The sequence below is a fragment of the Haemaphysalis longicornis genome, unplaced genomic scaffold (assembly GCF_048455015.1).
Source record: "Haemaphysalis longicornis isolate Haplotype H1 unplaced genomic scaffold, Haemaphysalis longicornis Haplotype H1 scaffold_3, whole genome shotgun sequence".
Lineage (NCBI taxonomy): Eukaryota > Metazoa > Arthropoda > Arachnida > Ixodida > Ixodidae > Haemaphysalis > Haemaphysalis longicornis.
The window spans coordinates 155,844,045-155,868,736 of NW_027526335.1; the positions used below are offsets into that span (position 1 = coordinate 155,844,045).

Genomic DNA, 24,692 nt, shown 5'->3' on the forward strand with positions numbered 1-24,692 from the left:
TGCTTTATCCATAGCACAACTTTCGTAGAATATTTGGGAAATATGTGCCGCATTGGCTTGTCCAGGGTAGTGATCAATATCTGAGATGTGATATAGGCAAGCGTAACTTGCGCGCTGTCAGGTATGAGGGCTCCGGTAGATTATGTAAGCGCGCGTAGCCGTATTACATCAGAGTGTCACCGCAACATGACCATCGGAGCAAACACTGCTTAGACACTGCCATTAAATTTCAGGGCATCGGAATTGGAGTCAGCTGCATGCATATGCCGGCTTTGGGACGCTGGCCTGTGACACACACCTGGCGCTCATACAGACCGAATGTACCAGACTAAGATCACGTCATAAACGCTTATGCTTTCGTAAACACACTACTCTTGCAAACAGAGTGCATGCTCCACATTATTCTGTATTTGGAGCGGGTACAAACGGTAAATCGCAGTGTTGAATGAGCCCCAAAAACAACGGCGACAGCGGGAGCGGACCGCAGACTCCCGCGGCAGCTTTCGAAACAGGACGCTAGGGGGATTTCAGTGGTGGCCCTGAGGCCGCGTTCGAGGCGTATAATCCGGTTGAAGATGCCCACAGTCTCCGAAAGGCTAGCGATAGAAAAAATAAATTTCCTCTTACTGTTTTATCGAAGTCCCTTAACATTAAATCTGAACGTTACATCCAGAAAAGATCATCACGCATAGTAAGGCACAGCAGTCCCGATCAGATCATCCCAATGAGCGCAAGAACAGACATATTTAAATACTCTTTCTTTCTACATACCATCGAAGCTTGAAATAGACTGCCACCTGGGGATAGCACAGCTTAACTCTGATGGTGCGTTTAAAAGGCCCGTGTCGAGCTGTGTTATCGGCGCGCGTTAGTACCGAAGCATGCAAATTTGCAAGTTTTATTTTTACAATCCTGTGTCTAAAAATTGCCCACATCTGTATTTTTGGCAATACTATATGCATGCGTTCGCATGTATAGTATGTGTTACTTGTTTTATGTAGCGCGTTTTGAACGAGTTATACTACGAAAATTGAAAATTGCTGACTCATCCTTTAGCATGCGCCATATACTATTTTGACGATCCACCCTGTAACGGCCCAAGGGCTTACAGTATAAATAAATGAAATGAAATGAAAGAATATATTTACTGTTTATACTTTATGACAACAGCTAAACTTTTGTACATTATTTTCACACGCAGTAACCGCAAAAAGGTTACATTGAGAAAGTACGGTTACTTGGCGGCAGTACAGATTGGATAGTCGAAGGTTGATGGTGAAGTGATGTATTTACAAATGGATGCAATCGACGTATTTACATAAGTACTTGGCGGCTATGACTAAGCCCCCGCAGGCTGCGGGCTAGTCACTCGTTTCTCTTGCTCGGTGGTCAGTCGTAGCCTGCAATCATAGGGTGTTTAGTGTTCATCTGTGTCTACAGAAGGACCTGTTGCTGGGCGAGTTGGTACATATTCTCAAACGGGGTAAACTGCACTGAGGAAGACACCACACATTCAGAAGTACACAAGGACAGGCGCAACTGGCTCCAGTTGCAAGTCTGCGGCTGTCCTTGTGTACTTCGCTGTGTGTCGCGTCTTCCTTAGCGCAGCTTATCCCGTTGAGTTTATCTGTGTCCTTTGACATCACCCCCATTAAAGATGACGCTCCCTGTCGAGGCCACTATGAATGAACGGTTGCGGTTAGGAAAAAATGGCAGTTCTCGGCACAATGGGCGGTGTTTCTGGAAATTCCGCTTACTGCTTAAATTTGTGAGGCCCCCAACGTTCCGACCAACCCATTTTAAATTCGCGTCTGAGGTACTCAAACTGGCCACTGTGCGAGAGTAACCGCAGCGGCAGCGTACACCACATCTTGCCCAATGTATATGTGGAGTGTTCTGAACAACTTACTTTAAAGTCTGAAATATTGCCACCTATGTCCGAATCTCGGAGTCAATGCTTGCGCTTATCGCAATTTTGTTTTATTTGAGAACCTTCTCTTTCCAACACGTAGTGGCACCACGAAACGCTGAACTTCACCGGAATTGTTCAAATTTTGTGCTGAAAATTGGAATTTATTGAACTTAACGTACCTTCCGTGGAAATTATCTCCCCTGAAAAAAGTCTGGGAGAACACCGGATGTGTATAAACCGTGAAATCCTTGCCGCCGCGGATGAAGCTTATTAGCGGGAAGAACCACGGCCCCTCAGCGGTGATATCTGCTAGTACAGCCTCGAAGAGTCCAATTCCCTTAGGCGCACGACGGAAAATCGTTCAGATAAAGCTGTTCAACCACAACAAAAACATTGAATGTCGTTTGAAGTGTGAGTGGGCTCGGAACGCTCGACGGGGTGAGCATTGGTGGGTTAAAGTTCGTTTTGTTGTTTTCATCACTTTCTTAACCATTATTTGGGGTGACCAGGAGCACGTTGGAGTTTTCAAAGTTTACACATTTGAGATATACGTACGCAAAGCTGACCGTAGCTATTGGCCTAGAACTTGACCCGTCGATTCTCTGAAAAATGTGGTCGATCCCTCTTTCATTAAATCGGTAAAACACGAAAGTGACATGTGCTTTCACAGGATAAGTTGAATGTTTATTGTGCATCGATATTAATTTGCACATCTCTATTTAAATTTCGTCGGTATGGCACCGTCAGACTTATCAACATCAGACACTAGAGTGCACGTGCCGGAGCACTGCGTACACCCGAACGAAATCCCACGCGTTCGCAAACCATGCGGACGAAACCGAACGGGTTGCCAGCGAATATTTTGGTGAACTCACGGTCCGCTGCAGCGAAAAGCATGATTTGCTGGGGTATCTTGGTGTGCTTGGCGACCGACAACCTGCTAGGGCGTCGCTTTAGCAAATGTGCGACAACTGCGTCCCTGCTCCGTGAACTATACAGCAGACGGTTGGGTTGCGACAAGCTCCGTCCACGCCAACTGTCGGCGCTCATTAGCATCGTGATACACTACTTCACTTCACCTCTCTTCGACGGCAGTACCATCGAAACAGAAGAGGTCACAGGAAAGATACATGGCGCGTTTATACAGCTGTCTTCGGTTCAGCTCGGAGAAAAGTCGGTAAAGCGCGTGGCGCCTCCCCTTGCGACGACGGAACACCCAGATGGAATCCTGGCGCACAGCCGCGTTTTTCTGGCGATGTCATTTCCGCGACGCATATGACGTCAGTCAGATCTTGGTGGATCCCGGCATAACACACTTTCATGTTAAAATATTGCGAAAATATTGCGATGGCTGAAATCTGACAGGTAACACGCTTCAATAAGATGATGATATCTGTCCACCGAAGCTCAAGATCGCGTTGATATTGTAGGTCTACTTTATACTGTCGCCTGTGCACCCACTGAACGTAATACTGTCGTCATTGCCAGCTACTGTAGCAGCTGAGCCTGACAAACTTTACGCCTATGGACGTGGCCGGGCCACGCCATTTTTTTTCGGAAACAATATTTCGTCTTGTGACCTAATGGAAGAGTTCCGGACTTCGACATAGGCATAGACGTTATTATAAGAGGTGGTGCACCGAGCACTTTCCCGTAAAAAAGTTGACTTCAAGGATTTATGGTTGAACACTACACAATCAGTACGCAGCGTGACTGAGCTGCTTAGGGCTCCGAAGCGTTTTACCCCCATAAAGACCTCAAACTGCACCTTAAACTTAACGGACAGCTGCTCGGGTTTTTTCTCCTTAATAGTAAAAGGCGGCTAGCCATGATTTGAAACACTGGGATCCATGCCACTCAATCGGGCCAGCTACTCTTGCCATTTCAAACCATAAAACCAGTCAAAAGACGAAATAAGGATTAAACCACGCTCTCAGACGCTTTCACATGTTCATTTCCGAACCATAAACGCGATGCTGAAATTCACAGCGTATCTACCATGAAGTTAAGTCCGGCCCCACCCCATAATTTTGTAATGACGGAATTTATTTGCACGTACTCTCAGTACTTCTCTCAGCGCACAAGTGGCGGTGTGAACAAAATCAATGAACAGCTGTCACGAATGCAACCGTTGACACTTCCAGGGTAAAAGGGGCGACAGTCGGAGTGATCGAGAGAAGCATCTCGCTAGAGGTTTTATGTTCATTCTTCTCGAAATTTCTAGGCGTTGTGCGAGATAAACATTTGCAATATAACCATCATTTGCCCTCAACGTCGAAAAAAAGCTTCATCCGATATTCATGCCCTCAATAAAGCCCGCTCTTATTTTCAGTAACACATCATTTTTTTATTATACTATGAATACCTTCACAGGCGTCCCATTATATTTCATCCCGTGGTAACACATATATAGCTTCTCCAGAGCCTCTTAGAAGTGCTCAGAATGCGGCACGGCGGCTGATTAGATTCGCTCCGTTTGAACCTGCTTGTATGCCTCTCTAGATTAACCTGTCTGTGCTTACGCTTAAGAGGTTATCCACTTCTAAGTTTGCAACATTGATGTACCGCCTTATTTCTCGCAATTTTTTGATTGAAAATATACCTTCTGGACACAAATATCCCTCAATTTTCATCTCGCCGCGACTATCTTCTGCCTATTGTTCGCACCAGTTATGAAAAACGTACTGCAAAATTTACGTGTGTCTCTGAATGGGACAACCTCGCCACTGTAATAAAGCAGTATTTACTTATTACATTATTTCCCAAACTGTGTGCACGGTACTCACTTTCATTCATGTATATGCGTTACTTTGTTACCATATCCTCTTTTTTGCCGCGTTATTTTTTCTGTCTTGTACGCACTACACCGCGTGATGCCATTGCTAAATTTTCCTGCCTAGTTTTCAGCAATTTAAAATAATTTATGGTATCTCACCAATTGCGTTCACTGCTGGTTGCGTTATTGTTTTACTGAAGGTATTTATGTTCAGAGGTCCCCCTACAGTTTCAAACTTCAGAACCTCATCTTTACTGTAACTTCTAACAATGTTGCTGTATTTGTCCATGAAAGAATTTGACTAGAATTGACCCTCGCACCCGTTTAACACCCACAGCGCTTTAGGCCCCATGTAATTGCACTTGGGTGCTAGTGACGCCTTCAGAGATTCCTTAACCTGTTTACTTAGGTGTACGCAAAACACTCGAAAAAATGGTTTAACTACTCACGTGGTACTTGTCGATAGCATCCATCATTTCCTGTGGGGCCGCCGTAGCAGACACTACGACGCAACTGCTACCATTGATTACGGGCATTAAGATGAATACAAGCCCAGAGATGTGGGCGATGGGATTCGTTCCAAGTGATATATCCTGGTCGCTCCACGGCATGTACCGACTGCGTCCAAACAGGCAGCGGATAATGGTTGTGTCAGTGTAAGAGGCGCACATTTTCGCAAATAAAGGAAGTCAGCGAATAAATTGAGAATTACTAATGTAATTAACACTTGGTGCTGGTACTAGGGGTGCTGACAAGTCGGTTTGCTTTATTACATCAAGAAAACGAACGCAAGTAGCGTTGACCGAGGTCGGTATTTATGCGGAAGACGAAAGACGGAAGGAGTAGTTTAGGTGATGACATTTCGTTGTTCGCCCTTATGACACCGGAGCGACCATATAGTGTTAGCAGCTAGCGGCGGTGCTGATTGCGCATTTAAGAGGGTGTGGCGGCACGGGGGCTTCACCGAACGGCGAGAGCGACTTGGGGCATCGGTTTTGGCTGTGAAGCGCTGTCGTTCTCTAGCTGCTGTTAGCAGCGTGAGCTACATAACGCTGCATGATGTCCGCAATATGAAAGTGCATTGTTACCAACTAAACTTCTGATAACCGAGGGTTTCAAGAAGGAGTGGCGCTGATCGCACGTTATCCTCTCTAATGCGCGCTCGATACGTTCATGCTAGCATTCATTTGTTTCCCTTATCTCAAAGAAGTGATCGCATAGCTGCTGGATTATTATGTAAGCGTTTCGTTGAGGCGGAATTGTAAGCACGCCAATGTTCTTTGAAGAAACAGTCCCAGGAGGACGAGGGGCTCTCAAATCTGTGGTTGCCATAGCCAGGCACCAAATGAAACGCGAAGTAGTCCAGAGTAGGTAAGCAATTTTAGCGAACATTCAAGGTTTCGTAAAAAATGTGCCACATTTTTGCACATCCTTCAAGCCCAGATCTTCATCTCCGTTTTTAAAATACTTTTTGTTGAGTACTTCCCCAGTGCGTACCGCTAATGGTATTTCGTCGTTCAAGTGCGTTGAATAAAGGGGTTGTTGGTGTGTAGAATATTTTACTGACCTTGTAGGAGGGGCATCTCGAAATACTTCGAGACGCATAGATGTATATATATATATATATATATATATATATATATATATATATATATATATATATATATATATATATATATATATATATATATATGATGAAGATTGCAGGGAGGTTCTTGCTGGCGGGTGATGGCGAATGAACACAGAGTGAATAGGACTATCGAACGGAAACTGCAGGGTACTCAAGGCTCACAGATGAATGAAACGAAGAGTATACTTACAGGGCTACGGAAGTGCTTTTAGAATGGGGTAAAAATATATTTTTTGCAATTAATACATTGGTTAGTTTATGCCTGCAAAGTTCTTTTCGTCATTTGTAGCTTGGGGACAGAGGTATTTGTCGGAAAATTTGACCCTACGCCCCACCCACTGCGCCCTTCCGTATCGCCGAAAGAGCGAGAAACCGAGAGGCAGCAACCGGAAGTAGCGTCATAATCGGAAGATGGCCAGCGGCGTTAGGCGCCGCTTCGCTGTGTCCTCTTTTCGTGGGCGAAGTTCCGAATTAAGCGGGCGTGTAACCTGCGCTTTGTTTATCTTTACTGTCCAGAGTTGCTTCGGCGTTGATTTTTAACCGTTATGCCACTGTGTTTTTAGAGATTCCCTAAAGCGACTCCTAGATACCGGAGATTTCCTACCGGAGCGCCCGCGGCTACTGCATTGCCTTCACAAGTAGTCGGGGCCGGCCGTGTCGTAGGGTGCTCTGTTCTTCATAAGCAAAGCGACGGGTTCTAAGAAATACGGAGGTGCCCCAAGTCTCTCATCCATTATTATTAGGGGATTAGAAATTTTGTGGGACCGCAACACTCTGGGTTTCCGGAACTTCTTGTTCGTTTTCCCGATCAACATTGTTAGCGATGACGACAGCTTAGCTAAGTAGGTAGATTTTAAGAAGAAATCAAGCAAGCTGGAAAGCATGAAGCGTTTTCTGCGTGTGGGAACGCTCCGCACACTCGCCGGTCGCGCATTCCCGTACTTTCCTGACCAGCGTCTCCTCGTAACCCACATCAAGAAGGCGCTGCATCTCTGTATTCCAGAAGATAGCCCTAGGGGTGTCTGGATCACCACCCTACGACCCTTTAAAAAGTTTGCTCTCTTTCCCTTTCTCTCTTTATCTCTCTGACACGTTGTGCAGCCACTCACGCTCAAATCTACATTGGAAATGTGTAGGGGCAGTTGCAGAAACCCTTTGTAAGCTTTCCGAATAAAGCATTCAATTTTGGAAAGATCACTAGTGCTGGGGTGGAAGTATGGAAGGGAGTACGTGATCGTGCTCCCCACGAAGGCTGAGATCAAGCGTTACACTGCTATCTTAAGCACTGACGCCTCAGCGACGATGGGGTGGAAAAATGTGAGGAGGAAGAAGAGGCTAAGTGGGCACACGTGGAAACTGCTAGAAGCAGACATGGAGTGTGCCCCAGAAGCACTCGGCTCGGCGTGGACGTCCAGAAAATGTTCGCGCCGAGCCACTTCGTCTCGCTGCTAACCTCGTCGAACCAGTCTGACTAGCAGCATCGGCAAGCCGCTGGCGTTTATTAACAATAAACGTATTCAGTCGCCGTCAGCAGCGTTACGGACCAGTGCCTCGCACAAGCGCTCCGCTCCAGTACATGGACTTCGCACCCTAGCCACAAGTGCCCTAACATTTGTGACTTGAACGTTTTGTGACGGGACAGTTTTTATTAAGCCTGATTTGCGTTTCTGCAGTTTACCTTTGTATACGTTCGTTAATATACAGCGTTTTTGTCCGTCGTCAAATCTGCCTCGCTTCCTCCCCACATGGTAAACTTTAACGTAGTACAAAACAATCGCCATAACAACCGGACACTTCTTAATACCTCTAAATTAAATGATGTGTTGGGTCGTACTTTAGCTTGTGTAATTAAAAGATAACCGCAACGCGATCCAGTGGAGTCGCATCGACGTAGAAAATATACCATGCGACGTAGAAGCAGGCCACAAAGTTGTAGTGCGTGACCTCTGCTCCCTTTGGTAGACCCGTCGTCCCTGAGGTGTAGAAGAGAGCCATCACTGCGTCCTTAGGGTTTACGATCGGGCACTCTTGAAAGTCGCTCTCGTCTAGCGCAGTGAAGTCGGTTGCTGACACATAGCCGTCCACTGATCCCATTGAGAACCGGCCCTGGGAAAATGTTATTGAATGAAAGGTGCAGTTAAACAGAAGCATGATATTTCTTATGCCCACCCAAATCATCAAAATCTGCTTGCAAAACCTGCGGTTCTATTACTTCAGTATAAAGCATAGATAACATGAATCTGAAAATAACCGGAGACAAGAAAAAAGCAGTTGAATGAATAGTAAAATAAAGATGCGCAGATTAGTTTCTGTCTGTACAATGCATGCTGCGATAAAGTACCCTTTGTAATACTTGTTATTTTAAGCAGCGAAGCTGCACCTGGTTTAAACGGTGCGCCGTAGAGGAGGCCTACGGGCCAGTTTCCACTACAAGCGCACCTTTAACGTGCACTGAAAGCTGGACAGGTAAACGTCTTAGACTTTGCCTCGGCTTGAAGTATTTCGCCGGGGTGGTAAGTTCTCATGTGAGACCCAAGCATCATCAGCGCAAGGCCATAGTTACTGAACAAGCAAGGTGTTTTTTGCCCTTTAGAATGTATGCTTGCTTTGTACACCAGAGAGCTTTTTGTTTTGTGGCCTCTTTTTAGGAATCTCCGGTAATAAGCGTTGTACAGACAAGTTATGAAAAATTCGCAGAGAAAATTCACAAGACAAGCGTTAAAGCCTCAGGCGCACAGCATAATGTCGCAGATATGATTACTAATTGCAGCAAAGCAAATGAGGCTGCAAAACCGTGCTGAACAAAAAATAATAATAATAATATTCGGCGGCGGAAAACATGCCTGATCAAAATTAATTTACAGTCTCGCCAATAGAATGCCAAAGAGAATGCCAAAATATAATGCCACAAATCAAAAGCTGTACGACAAAATCTAAAGTACATAAAACTACCAAGGAATTGCGCTGTTCGGAGAAAATTTCAACTAAGGCCACAACATCCGCAATAAAAATTTCGTTTTAGGACGCACTGGAGGGCATTTTGCTCTACATGCACCGGTCAGCTTTGGCCATACACGCCTAGTGGTACAGCGGATAAATTGCCACTGGTATTTTTAAGGAGCTGAATTCACGCAGCTAAGATTTTGTGCACGTTGGTCTATCTTGAGGGTCTCACATGGAATTCCTTCCAGGCAGTGAAGGCCAACAGTTGCTACATACATGGAGGGAAATGGAAAGGAGAACATGTAGTTTCATCAAAGCGTCTAACTGTTCCTCGCGTATTTTTCTTGTACGTTGATTGGAAAGTTCATGCACTCATTTAAAGAGCGACTGTTTTGCTCCGTTGCTGTGATTTCATTTGTCCGTTCTCAACGGGTACAATGCTGACGATTGTTTATGTTATGCTGCAATCGTATCTGGGCCATTATTCTTTTATGTACTTACTCGTAGCATGCTTCACGAGTATTTTCATTTCCCCTGGTCCCGGTGTTACAGGTAGCCGAAGCATAAGCGGTACTTATTTCGAAGGGTCAGTAAAGCGAAAATTTCATTGATCAATTGGTCAATTCTCCTCAGAACATTAATACGAACTGATGTTCGTGTTTCTGAGGGAAACAGTGGAAACGGAAGTTCCGAGCGGTCCTGCAGGAGGGGGCGCTTTAATCGTGGCTGTGACAATTAATTATTTTTAGTTTTCTACAAAGAAGCGGGAAAATGTCCAGAGCAGACGCCGAAGGGGGGAAGGAAAATTGAAATAATAAGATCCATATAGGTTGCATGTCAAAATGCGCGAAATGTTAGACTCGCTGTGGGTCCACGTGCTTTCTAAGCAAATGTGAACTATAAACATCTGCAATTTAGGGAAACCCACATTAGCATCACAAGGTTACGTACGTGCCGCAGGCTGGCGGGTGGCCTTTTTCCCAGCGAACAAAGTTCAGAATTGCTGCAGCTAGGTGAACGCTAGTTGTGTAATAATCTCGCAGTTCGTGCATATCACGCAGGCTGCAAATTATTCTAGGCCTCTACCTCGAAAACAACGGTCATTTTCGGTAGAGTTGTAAAAAGTCGGGTTCAACGTTATTCTGTGGACTTTCAAAAAAAATTTTTCTGTACCGTCCATACACCATTTAAAAAGGGACATCATAGCCTTTGATTGGAGAGAATTGGTGATGCTTTTCCCACTCCTACCGCCACCGTCAATGGGTGAGAGAAACTTTCCACTCATTTCGTCTTTCTAGACTCTTGAATTAAACGTCGAGAAGGGATGTCAGAGCCAGAGCTAAAGCCAATAGTCGCACCAACAGCTTTTCAATTGTTCATCCCCATCACCATCAACATCAAAATCACACAGCAGCGTTTTCTTCATCACGATTGTTCAGGCTGGTGCACTGTTAAGTAACATGGCTGGCAAGAGGACGAGCGCGCATCCCTCTCGTATGGCGCAGCTCACGAAGGATATGTGGGCGTCGCATGCTGTCGTCAAACAGGGTATTTGTGCAATCTGAAATCTCGTAGCGTAGATTGCGTCACAAACTACGGCTGGCTTATCAGCGGATACGGAAAACGACGCCGCTAACTTTCATTGACGCCATGCAGTACACCAAAGAAATATGCAAGCAAACAATCGGCTTGCGAGTAGCTCAAGCGCGCCTTTCATACGCCAAACAGCAGGATCGTTGCAGGAGGGTGCCAAAAGAAGATAGCATGTTCGGCGCCAGGTTATACAGGGAGGTCGGCAAAAAATGCAGATGGAAGATGCCGTAGTGAACGCAATATAAAGAGGAAGAACGCGCAGGTTGAGCAAGCTCGTCTATTTTAGCACACCATTCCATTTTCTACAGTCAGTCCTCCCATCTCCGGTGTTCTTCGGTGGAATAAAATAGCGCTGTTGATGACCAGCAAACGATTTTTGCCAAAATTTTCCCTTGTTACACTGGTCAGTCCCTACAGTGGGTTAAATGCAATTTTAGGTATTGTAGAGGCGCGAAGTTTTGCCAAGGAAGCGCTGCAGGCACAGTCATCGGCCACTCCAGCAACAGAGCGAAGAGGACGGCAGCCGACTGGAAGAGGAGGAAAAAGAAGCGGGGAACAAACGGGGAACAAACAAAGAAGAGAACAAACGTGGAATCTTGAGAGAAAGTCGTAGTTCATTACAAGTGGCGCAGCCGACGGGATTGCAAGACTCGATGTGACGCAGCCTGCGCACCTGCCCTCCCTAGCGTCGATCCAGCCGTAGGGACGGCCGTCAGCTGTGGCCAAGGCCTGGTACCACTTCCAGCCCTACTGCCCGAGTCAATCTGTGGGACCGTGGCCTCTGCACGAGGGCTGAACAAAAGTAATGCCAAGCACCCAGGCGAGCCAGCCTTGGGCGCGGCCTCTCCCGTGGTCGACGTCTTCTGGACTCGCCGCTGCTTCCGCCATTGTCACCGTGATGTCTGCGGACTTTAGACTCTTCTCCGTGAGAGACCATTTCTCGCAATGACGACCAGTGCTACGAACGCCAGACACCATTTGTAACTGCCCAGGCCCTCACCGAGGTGCGTCAGCGGCTTCTAAATGGCAGTCCCGAACTGTAATACGAAGTCCCGCGCCAAGCGTTATCACTTGCCCACATGATAGTCGCCCGAGTATTCCGCGGCTTCCAGGGTGATGCTGTCGGTTGGGTAAAACTTCTTGACACCCTTGGCGCCCACCTTTCGTGGCCACACAACATCAAGTGGTCATATGCACAAGACTACCTGCGTACTCTGCCCGAGCGTGGCACCTTTACGAAGGTCACTCCCATTCCCACCTTGGAAAGCTGGAGCGGGGCATTCATAGCTGCGTCCAGTGTATTGTCAGCCAGCTACGACGCTCGGTTTATGGAAATGTGTGCCCGCCTGCAAGTCCCTAGCTAGAACGTCGCGGTCTACATCTAGAAACTCCGCCTGCTCGCACGCTGTGATTTCGCCTGGGCTTCTCCTGGTGCGGGGTGGTATGTCATAGATGGTTTGGCCGACGCCTTTCTAGCTGTTGGCTTGGTAGTGCAGCCGCCGGATTTAAGTCCGCAAGCCTTCGTCCGTCTGGCTGTAGGACTGAAGCAGGGAGCGACGCTGCCTGCACAGTAGGTTCACGTGCAAGCCTCGACGCAGACCCTGTCAGAGACTCCTGGCCCTCGTCCCGAATTGTATGATATGGTGGTAAAGGAGGAGGCAACCAGCACCGTGACTCCAATTGTGACTGAAGAAGGAGCCCTGTGTGCTAGTCTCCGTACAAAGGCATTGACCTGCCGATGGTTGCCTGTGTTCAGACGCAGGCCTTTCTCGTCGGTTAGCCAGCTTCTACGTGTGCAGGACCGAAGCAGTTACTGCTTCCGGGGAGCCGACCTCCGCCTTCGTGCAACTTCTGTCCGCTGGAAGGCCATTGTACGCTCAAAGAGGCAAAAGTGGTCCAAAACCCCAACAGCTGCGTCTGCAATGAGGTCTATCGGGAACGCCATCAGGGCTGCTCAATGACATTGTCAACATAAGGAGCAGCGCTGCCAACAATTCGGCGCTTTCCGTGCCGGCATTCAAAGGTCCACAGAAGGAATGGCCGGATGTGTAGATATTCACACCCGTCACCCCGAGTCCACCACTTTGTGGGCATTCCGATGCTCACACCCTCCAACCAGGGTGATGTGACGCCCGAAAGTTCCCTGGAGCAGGTAAACTTCGCCAGGGTGACGGCGGAAGATCACTTTGCATCCACTGCGACGTGCTACTCCAACAACCTCACGGAGTGCTTGTTGTCCCCACAGGAACGCCAGGAGACGATAAATATGGGTACCCGGGAAACTAATCCGCGGGCGCCTCAAAGACATGTCAGGTGAAGCTAACATCCAGGTTCATTCAAACATCGAAACAGACAACGCGAGGACTAAAGAACACATGGATGCTCCAGTCGCTGACAAGTCGGCTTCAGCGACTGTGGTCGAAGAGGAGAAGGGCAAATTCAGCAAAAATTACAATACCGCTCAAAGCTACCCGACAGCAGGGGCAGCATGACGCGTGTCATCGATGGAAAAGATAAGACCTTTCCAGAAAAAAATCACTCTCTAATCAACGGAAGAAATAGAAACACAGTCACAAACGGAAAGGAAGACCTGAAACAAGAAATGAGAAGCGCTAACCGGAAGGAAACGTACAAAAGGTTTTTCAGCTGTTCGTGGGTTTACCAACGGACCACACAAAGAGGTCGTTGGTGTTGCAAGACTCCGGCCAGACTACAGGCCACTTTGTAGTGTGGCCGAATGTAAAACCCACTAGCAGAGCGAAGAAGACGGCTGCCGAATGGAAAAGGAGGAAGAAGCAGCGCGGAGCTCGTTCAAGTAAACATGAGAGCTTGAGAGACGGTCGTAGTTAATTCCAGGAGTTACGTTTTTCCAAGCATTTAAGAGTTGTTCCGAGTGATCATGAAGGTACTTAAACAAGGCATAGAGCTCCTTACGCTCAAAACAAAATCATCAGATGAATTATGCACGTAAATTTTCAATAATAGGGGTCTTTCTCCGGCTACTGAAATGCCAAAACTTTAGTCTGTCTGTCTGCCTGTCTGCATGTATCTATGTATGTGTCCCTTGATGTAAAAGGAATTATGGACAACGCTTTTATATAGACAAAATATTCTCCATCTGGTAAATTTAGAAATGTGCTGCACGTTTATCCACACTGTTTAGCAAAAAGAATACAACTGGTATATTTGAGAAAACCATCAATAAAAACTGGCACTTGGAGTGTTCCTTTTATCAAAAAAGACGTGTGCTTGATTTCTGCGATTAAATGTAAAAAGTGCATTAAAACATCCCAAGTCCAAACAGGCTGAAGAGATGTCACGACAGCAGTGAGTACGGGTCAAAATTGAATTCAGCAAACTTCAGATGGGTGGACCGAAACAGGTGGGGAACAGCCGGATGGGTGGTTGGATGAGACATCAGAGACAGTTACGTGGCTGGGGTAGCAGAAGACTATCACGGTGATACGACATTTGAAGCGACCCGAGACGATACGTGGTAAGTTTTTTTTTCAACCTGTTTTGTATACATTTCTCGGCTGATGGCCTTGTGTACCTGATCTTGTGAACACATGTCACCACAGAAGGCGTGCGTCCTTACATCTGTACATTCGGTTAAAAATGGAAGGATGAAGTAAGGACGTTACATTTTTTTTTGAAATAGTTGGTAAGCATGACAACTGCACACGCCAGGATGGCAGACTACAACAATACATATCATGCGGCCTACCTGAATTCGCCATTCGCGTAGAGTCAATTATTGCTATTAACGCAGATGTTGCATCGCAAGCATCTTCGTTTGTCTCGTCTTCATTATCTTTAGACAAAGTCACAGAAAGGTAAGACCCTTCCGGAAGTTCTATAAATGCTTCTACTCGTCATGCGGACAGTATGATATTAATCTTATAACGGAACACTGGAATTTGGGATGTGATCCGGAAGTAGAGCAGTCTCCGGATGTGGTGCGGGAGAAGTGGTACAAGGAAAACTGTAACAGCGTGGCGCAGAGCTTCCTCTCTTTAGCTACACTCAGGTTCGTGGATGGAGCCCCAGAAACGGAGGCAATAGATTTAGAGCAGGGTCTTATTTACAAACAGATTTGGTTTGCCGAGGTGGCTATTGGCGAGCACGAGCAAGTTTGCGAAATATGCAGCCACGGACTGAATATTGGTACGTTGGCTTAAAAGTAACACGCGGTGCTGGGACGCATTCCTTCTCTTTTGTCAACAAATAAAAATGTAATGGAAAGCTCACCTTAATCGTCAAACAGGCTGTTGCTTTTGTCACCTTTTCGGTTAAGTTCACATCGGTGAGAATATGCACGCTATCGCTGTCTTTTATGTAGAATCGGAGGTCATCTGCAAAAAAAAAAACGGCAACTGGGTCGTAGGAGGGCCAATTCCTTGTATAAAGCACGAAGTATAGTTCAATCATATTGTTACACCATTATTCTTTGTGCCTTCCTCGAAGCAATATCTTCTGTGTTTTATGGGGAGAAACTATTACGGGAGAGAACAAAGAATTGAGCACGTTTTAATCTAATGATGTCTGCACACCTTCGAGGAGTCAACCTACACAATTTTATGTTTCAATGTTCTGCTTTCCTACAGGATGGCTTTCTGTCAAATGTATTCCACAGGTATGGATGCAAGCCCAAATGGTTGCTTTTTACACTCCATCGAGAATCAACTCACAGATGGAGCGGCTGCAGCGGATAGTGAAATCTGCGAAATTTAAGCAGAAAACGAGAACTAAATTTTCCAGTAAACGGGATCATGTAAATACATGCAGTACAAAAAAGTTTCGAATGCTTTCAATTTCCTTTCCATAAAATGAATGTGATTTTTCTGATTGATTTCCAGATGGTAATTTAAGCTGCTTATGAAGTAACTTAGGTTGACAGGGTAACCTCTAATGTAAAGCGCCCAAGTGTTTTAATTTGGTATGGTATTCTTGCTCTGACTGCAATGCCCTGCATCTTTCGGAGCTATTTTACTTTTTTTTTTTATGCGGACGTGTCTGTTCAGTATCCTGTTTAAATTCGCATCTCGTTAACGTTTCCTTCATTCCCCAACTGAGAGTTTTCAAAAAAGGTCTATTAGCGATCAAAATTGACACTGATGTACTGCGTGTCACTCAAAAAGTCTAAGATGCAGATATACGAAATAGCTTATCAATACCGGCTGTTTGGAAGATATAACTGCGCTAGCTTTTTATTCGCGGTAGGAGGAACTAATAGCACACTATTGAACGCGAAGGAATTGCTCGACGAAGATATTGAAGAGGCGATAATGTCTTTCAATAATTTTAACGTCCATGGTTTTACGTCAGTGTACAAAAATACCCAGTTTTTACGCGGGTGTAGGCAGCTGTCACGACTCGCGCTACCGAAACAAGGGCGGTGCCTCTTATAGGCCTTTACGACAGCACTACATGGGCCTTTGCAAAATTGTCTAGCTCTGGGAGGAGCAGTTTCTTCATGTTTTCTTAATTGCCTTTCGACAGTGTCACCATCCAGGGTCCAAGCTTACTCATCTAGATTTCCACTCGTCAACGGCTAAGAAATGGCTTCGCTCAGTTGACTGATAGAAACATAAAACAGGTGTGCTACACACACGGCTACCTTGCCCCAAACCACATGTTACCTGACCACCAGAACTGCTTCAAAGACTCCCTGGTGAGAACATGTACCCAAGTAGTGGGGTCCACTACATAAAGAGGAGTAAGGCGCATTGCAATAAGATTTGTTGAAATGTTACGGCTTTGGATGCTTCCCGCACTGAGGAAGGTCCACCGAGGAGTGACCTCGCTGACATTCTTGGTTTACCAACGCAGTAACGCCGGTGTCACTCGTTAAAAGCCACATTGACCTTAGGTTTCAGAAAGGTGATCTTTATCATCGTTCTACATTATTTTTTAGCAGAGCTTTCTACCTCTACCAGCCAACGATTCCTTCGTGGCGTGCGCGACAAAAAACTCCCAACGCTGCTGGGGCGGGCGAAGGTGGTTTTCACTCCCGGAGCACACTGTAGATGGCGCGCCGAATGGGTACCCAGAGTTTCCCGCGCGCAGGTGCATGCTGAAAGAGGCTGGGGCGTCGGCGGGACAGCTTTGTCGTCTGCTTTAGCGGCGGGTGTTTTGGGCCTGTTTTGGGGCAGCTTCGCGCCCAGTGCGCGCTTTCTTCGCACGGCTTGATGAACTTGTTCGACAGCACCTCCAGGGTAACCCGGACCCGACGGAATTAGGTCGTCGTGCGGCAAAGATACGTTGAAGATTGGTTTGCAGGGCGGGACAACAAAGTGTACAGACCATATACACACATGCGGCCACTAGAGAAACGCTACCTTTCCCGCACTGCTTGCCACGAATGGGACTCCGTTTTCTAAATTGGTGAGTAACAATTCGGTTGTGTTTAAGAAGTATTACAAAAGGCGAAATGAGCGAATGGTTCTGATGAATAGCATTATAAAAGGTCACTCTGCTTCCTGCCAATACTAAAACTTTCCAAAATAACTAGTTCAAATCGTTATAAAAGGCAATCACTAAGCTCACATTTCGAATTGTTTTGGTGTCTGTACTTGTGTCGCACTGGGGTGTAGTCCCTTGCTAGCATATCAGGATGGCTAGGTTCCGCTGTCTCACACTTCGAAAGACGCTCCTCTCCGTTTTCGTTCTGCGGACGCACGGCCGGGCTACAGCCGCGGCTTCTGCCGCTCTAGTTTGGCCGTGGCCGACGCTGCTGCGTTCGGGACATCGCTGCCGCGAATTCTAGGCAACCGTCGGCAGAATCTCTGGCTTCCCTCTTTGTAGAGCAACGTGTGTGAATTCAAGTGACGACGCATGGGCAGTTGCTGTGGGTGTCGTTTAAAGCTTTGCTTTCCAACCACCTTCACTGCGTGAATTGGAGTCAGTTTTTGTTTCACTAAACATTGCTTTTTAGTCGATCGCAAGTGTTACTTTGGCTGGTGACATATGAAAACAGTTGCGACAGAAATCAGCTAGACAGTGGTTCTTTTCTTGCTGCCGAAATCAGAATTTCGTGGCTACGTCTATACACACCGTTTCGCTAAGCTAACACGCAATCACTCTTACAGATTTAACGTCGCGATGGCCTCGAAAATTATCGCATGAATGAAGACGCCCAAGTTGTAAATCTTTGCTCACAGACGAAGTGGTAGTTGAACAACCCTGGTCAAAATAGACAACCTGGCGATTGAGGACGCGATTCTCAAATAAACTTCTCCTTAGGAAACGGCGGCCTTACAGAATTTTAGGAACCATTTTGTAAGGTATACGTTGCTCTAGATACGTTTACCGGAAGGTTGAAAACCATCTGCGCATAAAACGCGCTGTATGAACACTGCGCAGAAGCCCTACAAAAGATGACCTTTTCAAATGGTGAACCGTTTAAAAGCAACCGTTTAGATCTCAGAGACTAAAAATGGATGTGATTTCAAGAGAAGCTTTGTGTGTCTCACTGATGGAGTTCATGCGCACCGCAAAACGCGCCTCAGGAAAGCCCTTCCTCCGACTACGATGACGATCGGGGGTGAAGGGGATAAAAACGCTTCCTGTGGTCGCAATTCATCTTATCTCTTTCGCATTCTAAAGCCCACGCCTATCCCATTTTTACATACCACACGGTCGAAGCAGCTTGAATGTGGGAAAATGGGCATGAAAATGAAAAATACAACAAGGTGTATCCCTCCATGTGGCGAAAAATATTGAACGCGAAGCTTTCTTCGTGGGGCCACAATGCGCGAAGGGTCGAAGTCATAGCCGCTGCCATCAAAAGACCAACCTGCGTGCGAGTCACAGCCAAAGCTCGACAAGTCAAAGCCCACACCGTCAGCGAGTCAAAGTCCAAACTTTGACGACTGCAATCAAGGAGTCCCTTAGGAGACAGCTTCACGTTCAGCCATCGTCATCGTGAGACGAAGTAGTGTATGTTTTTTTTTCCTGCAGTTTTGGTGCTTGCACAGTCCAGGCACGAATATCACTTCTAACTTTATGGTGGAGTCCACGGTTTGCTTAATTGCGGGCCGGAGGTTTGTCACAAAAGCACGACGTCGTGAATTATTGTGGAGCAATGCGTCGTATCGGATTCTGTCTAATTTCGACTAAACAGATTTTATAGTGAAACTTACATCTGTGTGTTAAAAAAACATCGTCCCACGCAGAATAGAGTGGCACGGTCCACCCGCGAACGGGCGTTTTCTTGTGAAGTTGCTATTTTTACACACCTCTTGCCACCAACTTTAAGGGCACCCTAACTGAACCAACGCAAGTGATCGTCCGGCGGTCAAACGTCAGTTTACCTTTTCTATAAAAGATTTTCAAACTTTTTATATAACAGGATATCCTACCGGGTTAGTTATTCGTACAAAACATGTTGGTGGACGTATTAAGCCCGGCACGCTGGCTCGTGTTTTCCTAAATATAAATGGCAGCACTCTATTCAGATCATCGGAGAGAAGAGGGCAGTGCACGTTTTGGAAACAAAAAATGATTCGCCCTTCCACTCCGTGAAGAAGGATGGCCTGCGAAGCTGGACGCAGTTCACGGAGTGAACGCAGCAAATCACGCTTGCTTGCAATTGAGCTTACGTCCTAGCCAATTAGCTGAATGAAACTTGGGAGGACCCACCTTATTTCAGCCAAAAAACACGGCATCTTACTGTTTGCGCAACACAGGTAATAATCGTAGGCATGTTAGTGTTTGCGTAACATACCAATCCAATCTTATCGAGCACTGAGCACACCGAACAGGTCACATTGGGCCATTTAACGTCCAGTTTAAAACAGCCCACCCGAACAAATGAACATGCCGGCACTGAGGGCATGAATCCTCTACCTGAGCGTGCACCCCCTTCCCTCCACTCCCAAATCATGCTGGCATAACCCGGAACCAGTTATGTTCGCGTGCTTGAGAGTGCAAGACACCACCGAAAATGTCGCTGTTAAAGCCCTTCAAGCTGAACAAGCAATATTGGCTCCCTTCGGCGTTCCAAGCGTGCAAGTTGCTCATCAGGTGGGATGGATTCACAACTATTCGACGACCTAGAACTGGAGGCGGCAACAGGAGAGGCAGCGGGTTTTCACTATATTGGCGAGAAATAGCATTTCGGTTCGACCCGACGTTTCTTTAATTCCTACGCTTTTTCCTCCGAACGAACGGCATGCGTCCGCCCTATAACGACTTTAAACCTGGAAGCCCCGAACTCTATTCTTTCGGACAAACACGTGGCTGTCCGTTTCCCTTCCCCACCGTAGGCCTCTTACTGTCGGTGCAAAGCACTGACCCTGTGCATGCAAAACAGCTGAGACGGCGTGTTGAACCATGAGACTTCCATGTTTAAATCTCCCACAAGAACAACAGACCCGTCATCGGTAGCGGCATGAAGCACAGCTGTGCGTGCACGCATCGTCCTTCCACCCTGACCGACGCACGCATAAACGGGCAACAGGAGATGGCGCATACTTAGGTGTGACATACACGGGAGAAAATACTTCTAGGAATACCTTTTCAGCTACAAAATTGCCGGCCCATGGCGGCGTCACAACAGGGCAAGTTGCTCTGCAACCGGAAGGTATTCGCAGCAACTCGGCGAAGTGGAATTTTGAGGCGACAACGGCGGCGGCTACACGTTCTGTGGCGGCGACGTTCGGTCGTGTCGACCCGTAATCGCGCTTGTGTTGATTTGCCGCAATAATCTGATAACGGCGCTGCCACCGTTATCAGCCGACTGCACAGCTTACGAACGAGGCATCAGTAGTGGCCAGGGAAATAACAGTTGTGAAAGAGTGGTCGGTGGTGGCGAGGAGGAGCCCTGAAGCAGTACCGAGTTAAAGCGGCTTCACAAGAGAAAAACTGGAAACGACGGTAGGGGGGTTTAGACATATACAGCTTTGCAGCAATAACCTAGCATTCTGTCTAAATGACACCGATGGTGGAATGAGAAGCTTTCCAAAATCAAGTCCAGTATACCAACAAACCAAACCAGAAAAAACTTTTATTGAGCAGCAATCAATTGTGGGGTGGCTTCATAGTCCGGAGCCCATGGCCAATCCTGGCGGTGGCTGCTCGGTACCAAGAGAACGGACCCACGTCACACCATTCTAACATAGAGATAAAGCATTTCTTATCGGAACGAATTAGTGCACTGTGATTGCGCTCTATAGAGCCTTACTGATACGGGAATGCCATGGCTTTTTCTAGCGTTCAACACTAGTGACCGTTAGAAGACGTGGTAACTTTTCTCCAATTTTTTACGTTCATTGACCCCTCTCAAAACCCAAAACTGCTGCGATCGTTCCGGAATGGCGCTATTGTATAGACGTGAAATTGATATCGGGAGGGACGTGATTTGATTCCGACCAAAGGAAGCATTTTTTTCGTTCCCTTCATCCACGATCATCATCATCGTAAGAGAAGGTTGGCTTTCCTGCAGTGAATTTTGAGTGGACTACGAACATCAGTGAGAGGCTGAAAGCTTTGCTTTAATAAAAGATAACCCCCCTCCCTCGGTACCTACTCGGCGTTGTCGAAGGATCGGTGAAATCGCACTGCTTCACATAAAATACCAGCAGAAAACAGCTATACACAGATTGCAGGGAATTCCCTTGGGGAAGTGCTACCACTAAGACTCCGCCCTGCGTTCCGGTTAAGCACTGAAATGAGACCTAAACAACATCATACGATTTGTTTCAGCTACTAATACCGCAAATCTGCAGGTCGCGGCAGTACAATGTTTTAGACAACCTGAGTGGAACAAGAGCGAAGCGAAGCAATTATGCTATGGAACTTCAGTTGTACAAGTATGTTCGGTAAAGGAAGACAAACGAGGATATTGCTTTATATTTGTACCAATATATTTTAGATATACTGGAAGGAGCTCTACCCTATGAAATATTCCCAGCAAAATAGAGCGAGAAACAAGCTACTGTAGCTTCCGGTTCTCTGATTGGTCGCTTATAATGACTTACGAGGTATGCCATGTTTTTCTGGCGGCAAGTGAACAGTGTGTATGTATGTGTGTTGTTCTGCCGTAGTCCCACGCATTTTTCACGCACCATAAGTATAGGAACAGGGGCTTTTTAAGTGCAATGCACGTCTTAAGCGACCCTGAACCTGCGTCCACCGGCGATGTCCGCATAACATACCCACGTGGGGGATTGGCCAGTTAAGTGCGAATGCACTTCTTAAGCGACCCTGAACCTGCGTCCACCGGCGATGTCCGCATAGCATACCCACGTGGGGGATTGGCCAGGAATCTCCTCGTCTTCCTTGGCAACGGGGGGAGATGGGCGCGCGCTGCCTGGCCGCTGACATGGCACATACCCACGTGGGGGATTGGCCAGGAATCGGGCGTGAGAAGGGCTAATGCACCCGCTTAAAGGAGTACTGACACGAAATTTCAAAGCTGAGATCCGCTCTAGCAATCAAGTACAACGACAACACAAATAGGTGTCTGTGAATAAATGCATCTTTCTTTCTTTGTAGTTGTGTGTGTGTGTGTGATCTCTCTCTCGCGAACATTACCCAACCGCGCAAATTCAACTCGTGCATTCGCACTTTCAGATTCTTCCCCTCGGGGAAATGCGGGGGCTTTTTCATCCTCCGGTCTCGAAGTGTTGGCGCGAAATTCGCAGTTTGCACATTGCGAGATTGGGTTAATAAATGCCGCGTGCATGTGACGGAACCCCAAGAAGCCGATGCGAGAGTATAGCCGAAACACAACGTTGTTCTAAAAACACGTGTTAGGAAATAGTGACCGTATAAAATCAATCGTAAAAGGAACATAACAGGCGACGCTATTTTCAGTATCGGTTTTGCCCGCTAAGCCACCAAACTAGAAATGTGGGAGAGTATATACATAAGTACCCCAAAGAGAAATTTTAAGTGTAGGCATCGAAACAATTGTACCGCGGTAAGATATGGCTAAATTGTATAAAACCGTTTTCGCATTGCGTTATGACACCTTTTTCTCAGAAGACATGCCTTTCTCAAAGCATAAAAGTTTTTTTTTTCTAAGTGGTGTGAGCAGGAAGAAGAGATTTAAATCCGCATCGCGGTTTTCTTACGCTCCGTGAGTGATGTCTTAGCCATTACGACGGTCCCTCCAGCCGCGATACAGCCGCACAGGGCCACAATTAAGGTTTTCAACACTATTGCTGAGATGGACGCAGACACGATCGCCCGGTTGCACTCCATGGCGTCGGAAGCCAACGGCATAGCGCTGAAGGCGCGCCAGAAGTTCACCACGCGTTAGGCCCGTCACCTCGTCTACCTGAAACAGAGGAATAGGAACAAGACAAATTTTGTACGGTTGTCCATGTAACGACTAGTACTCGCACAAAATTGTATAAGTGGCAGAGTTAAAGCAAGCAATCGCTATAATAACCCACCGCCGTGGCTCAGCGGCTAAGGTGTTGTATTGCTAAACACAAGCACGCCGGTTGGATTGCCGGCCGCGGCGGCCGCTTTTCTAATGGAGAAGAAAGCAACAAAGCCGGTATGTACGAGATTTAGGTGCGCGTTAAAGAAACCCAGGTGGTCAAATTTAATCCGGAGCCCGTCACTATGGCGCGCCTCATCACCTGCGTTGCATCCACACGTTAAACCCTGCATTCATTCAATCAATCAATCAATCAATCAATCAATCAATCAATCAATCAATCAATCAATCAATCAATCAATCAATCAATCAATCAATCAATCAATCAATGACTACAATGGCGTAAATGTGCATGCTTGCAGAAAAAATACCAAGCGATTTATAAGCGAGTACTAAAACAAACGTATCTGGCCACTCATCGCCAGTTCTAGCTGTAAAAAAATTTATTGACAAGCGTTGAACGATTTCTGCGGATTCGTGTAGGATTTTCCTAGTGTCTGCCCATTTTTAGTTCCATACATTCCCTAACTGGATGACTTATCGGTGCTTTAACACCCCTTCCGAGTCGTGGCCCTGGGAAAATAGCGTGGATGGTTCATGCGATTCTTTCACGACTCAGCACTGCCAGGGCCTGACAGCGGCAGTAAGGCTTGCGACAAGTTATGCCGGGTCGCGACCTGGCCAGACATGAAAAGGGACGCACTGAGCGCTTCCCCTCTTGCTCAGGTAGCGAAGCTGCGTGCTGAAAAACCCGTTGGTTTTGTGGGTTAGTGGAGCGGAGATACCCGTAGAAGATTCTAGCGTGTGGCATAACGCTAGCCCTCCCGAGGTTCACGCGAGGACGTACATCTGGTTATAACGACAAACATTTCTAAATGGATGAAGCCCTTGGACGTCAGAAATCTGGCGCCGGCGCTGATTTTGCGGTAGCTGTTGAAAATTTGCACTCCATTCCATTTCCCCACCGATCTGATCACTAGGAAAGCTTCGTATTTTACGGGCGCTCTTTTCAGACTGCAGTCGAGTGTTGCACGTTCGCCAGAGAAGAACGAGTCCTTATAACGCTGAGATGGACGTTACTGAAGAGATGAAGTGAAACGTGAAGTGTGCAGTGCGGGAATGTATAGGGAAAGCGAGCGCGTGGCTCCGGGGCGCGCTGGAGACGTTGGCTGGTTCCTGTGGGTTTGGAGATATATTGCCGGTGCGTGTGCGCAGACCTCGCTCAGGGGTGGGAATATCGTACCTTTGCATGGTCCCCTCCTATTTGCAAACGCCACCAACCACGACGGGCGCTTGTTTTCCACAGTGCCAGCCGTGAGCGGTGGCAGGAACAATTCGAGCGTCGTTCACGAGGTGGAAGGTCACCGCAAGCGGTTATGCGGCAGGAATAATTCGAGTCAAAACACGGGTAAACAAAGGCTAAGAAAGAGGTGCAAGCACAATC

The 24,692-nt window shown here is 46.9% G+C and overlaps 1 protein-coding gene and 1 long non-coding RNA gene across 2 annotated transcripts in view; both read right to left on the reverse strand.

The window, feature by feature from the left end:
- LOC144173478 (putative 4-coumarate--CoA ligase 1) overlaps positions 1-15,204 on the reverse strand; it is a 41,488-nt gene extending 26,284 nt beyond the window's left edge. The window contains exons 1-3 of the mRNA XM_077701882.1: positions 15,106-15,204; positions 8,222-8,424; positions 5,138-5,306 (exon numbers count right to left, since the gene is read on the reverse strand). Coding sequence (XP_077558008.1) covers positions 5,138-5,306; positions 8,222-8,412 — 360 coding nt within the window. The 5' untranslated portion in view covers positions 8,413-8,424; positions 15,106-15,204. The remainder of the gene's footprint in view (positions 1-5,137; positions 5,307-8,221; positions 8,425-15,105) is intronic.
- Positions 15,205-22,963: 7,759 nt separating this feature from the next.
- The window catches only part of LOC144173479 (uncharacterized), a 29,517-nt gene continuing 27,788 nt past the window's right edge, over positions 22,964-24,692 (reverse strand). Inside the window, exon 3 of the long non-coding RNA XR_013323290.1 lies at positions 22,964-23,140. This is a non-coding gene — a long non-coding RNA (uncharacterized LOC144173479). The remainder of the gene's footprint in view (positions 23,141-24,692) is intronic.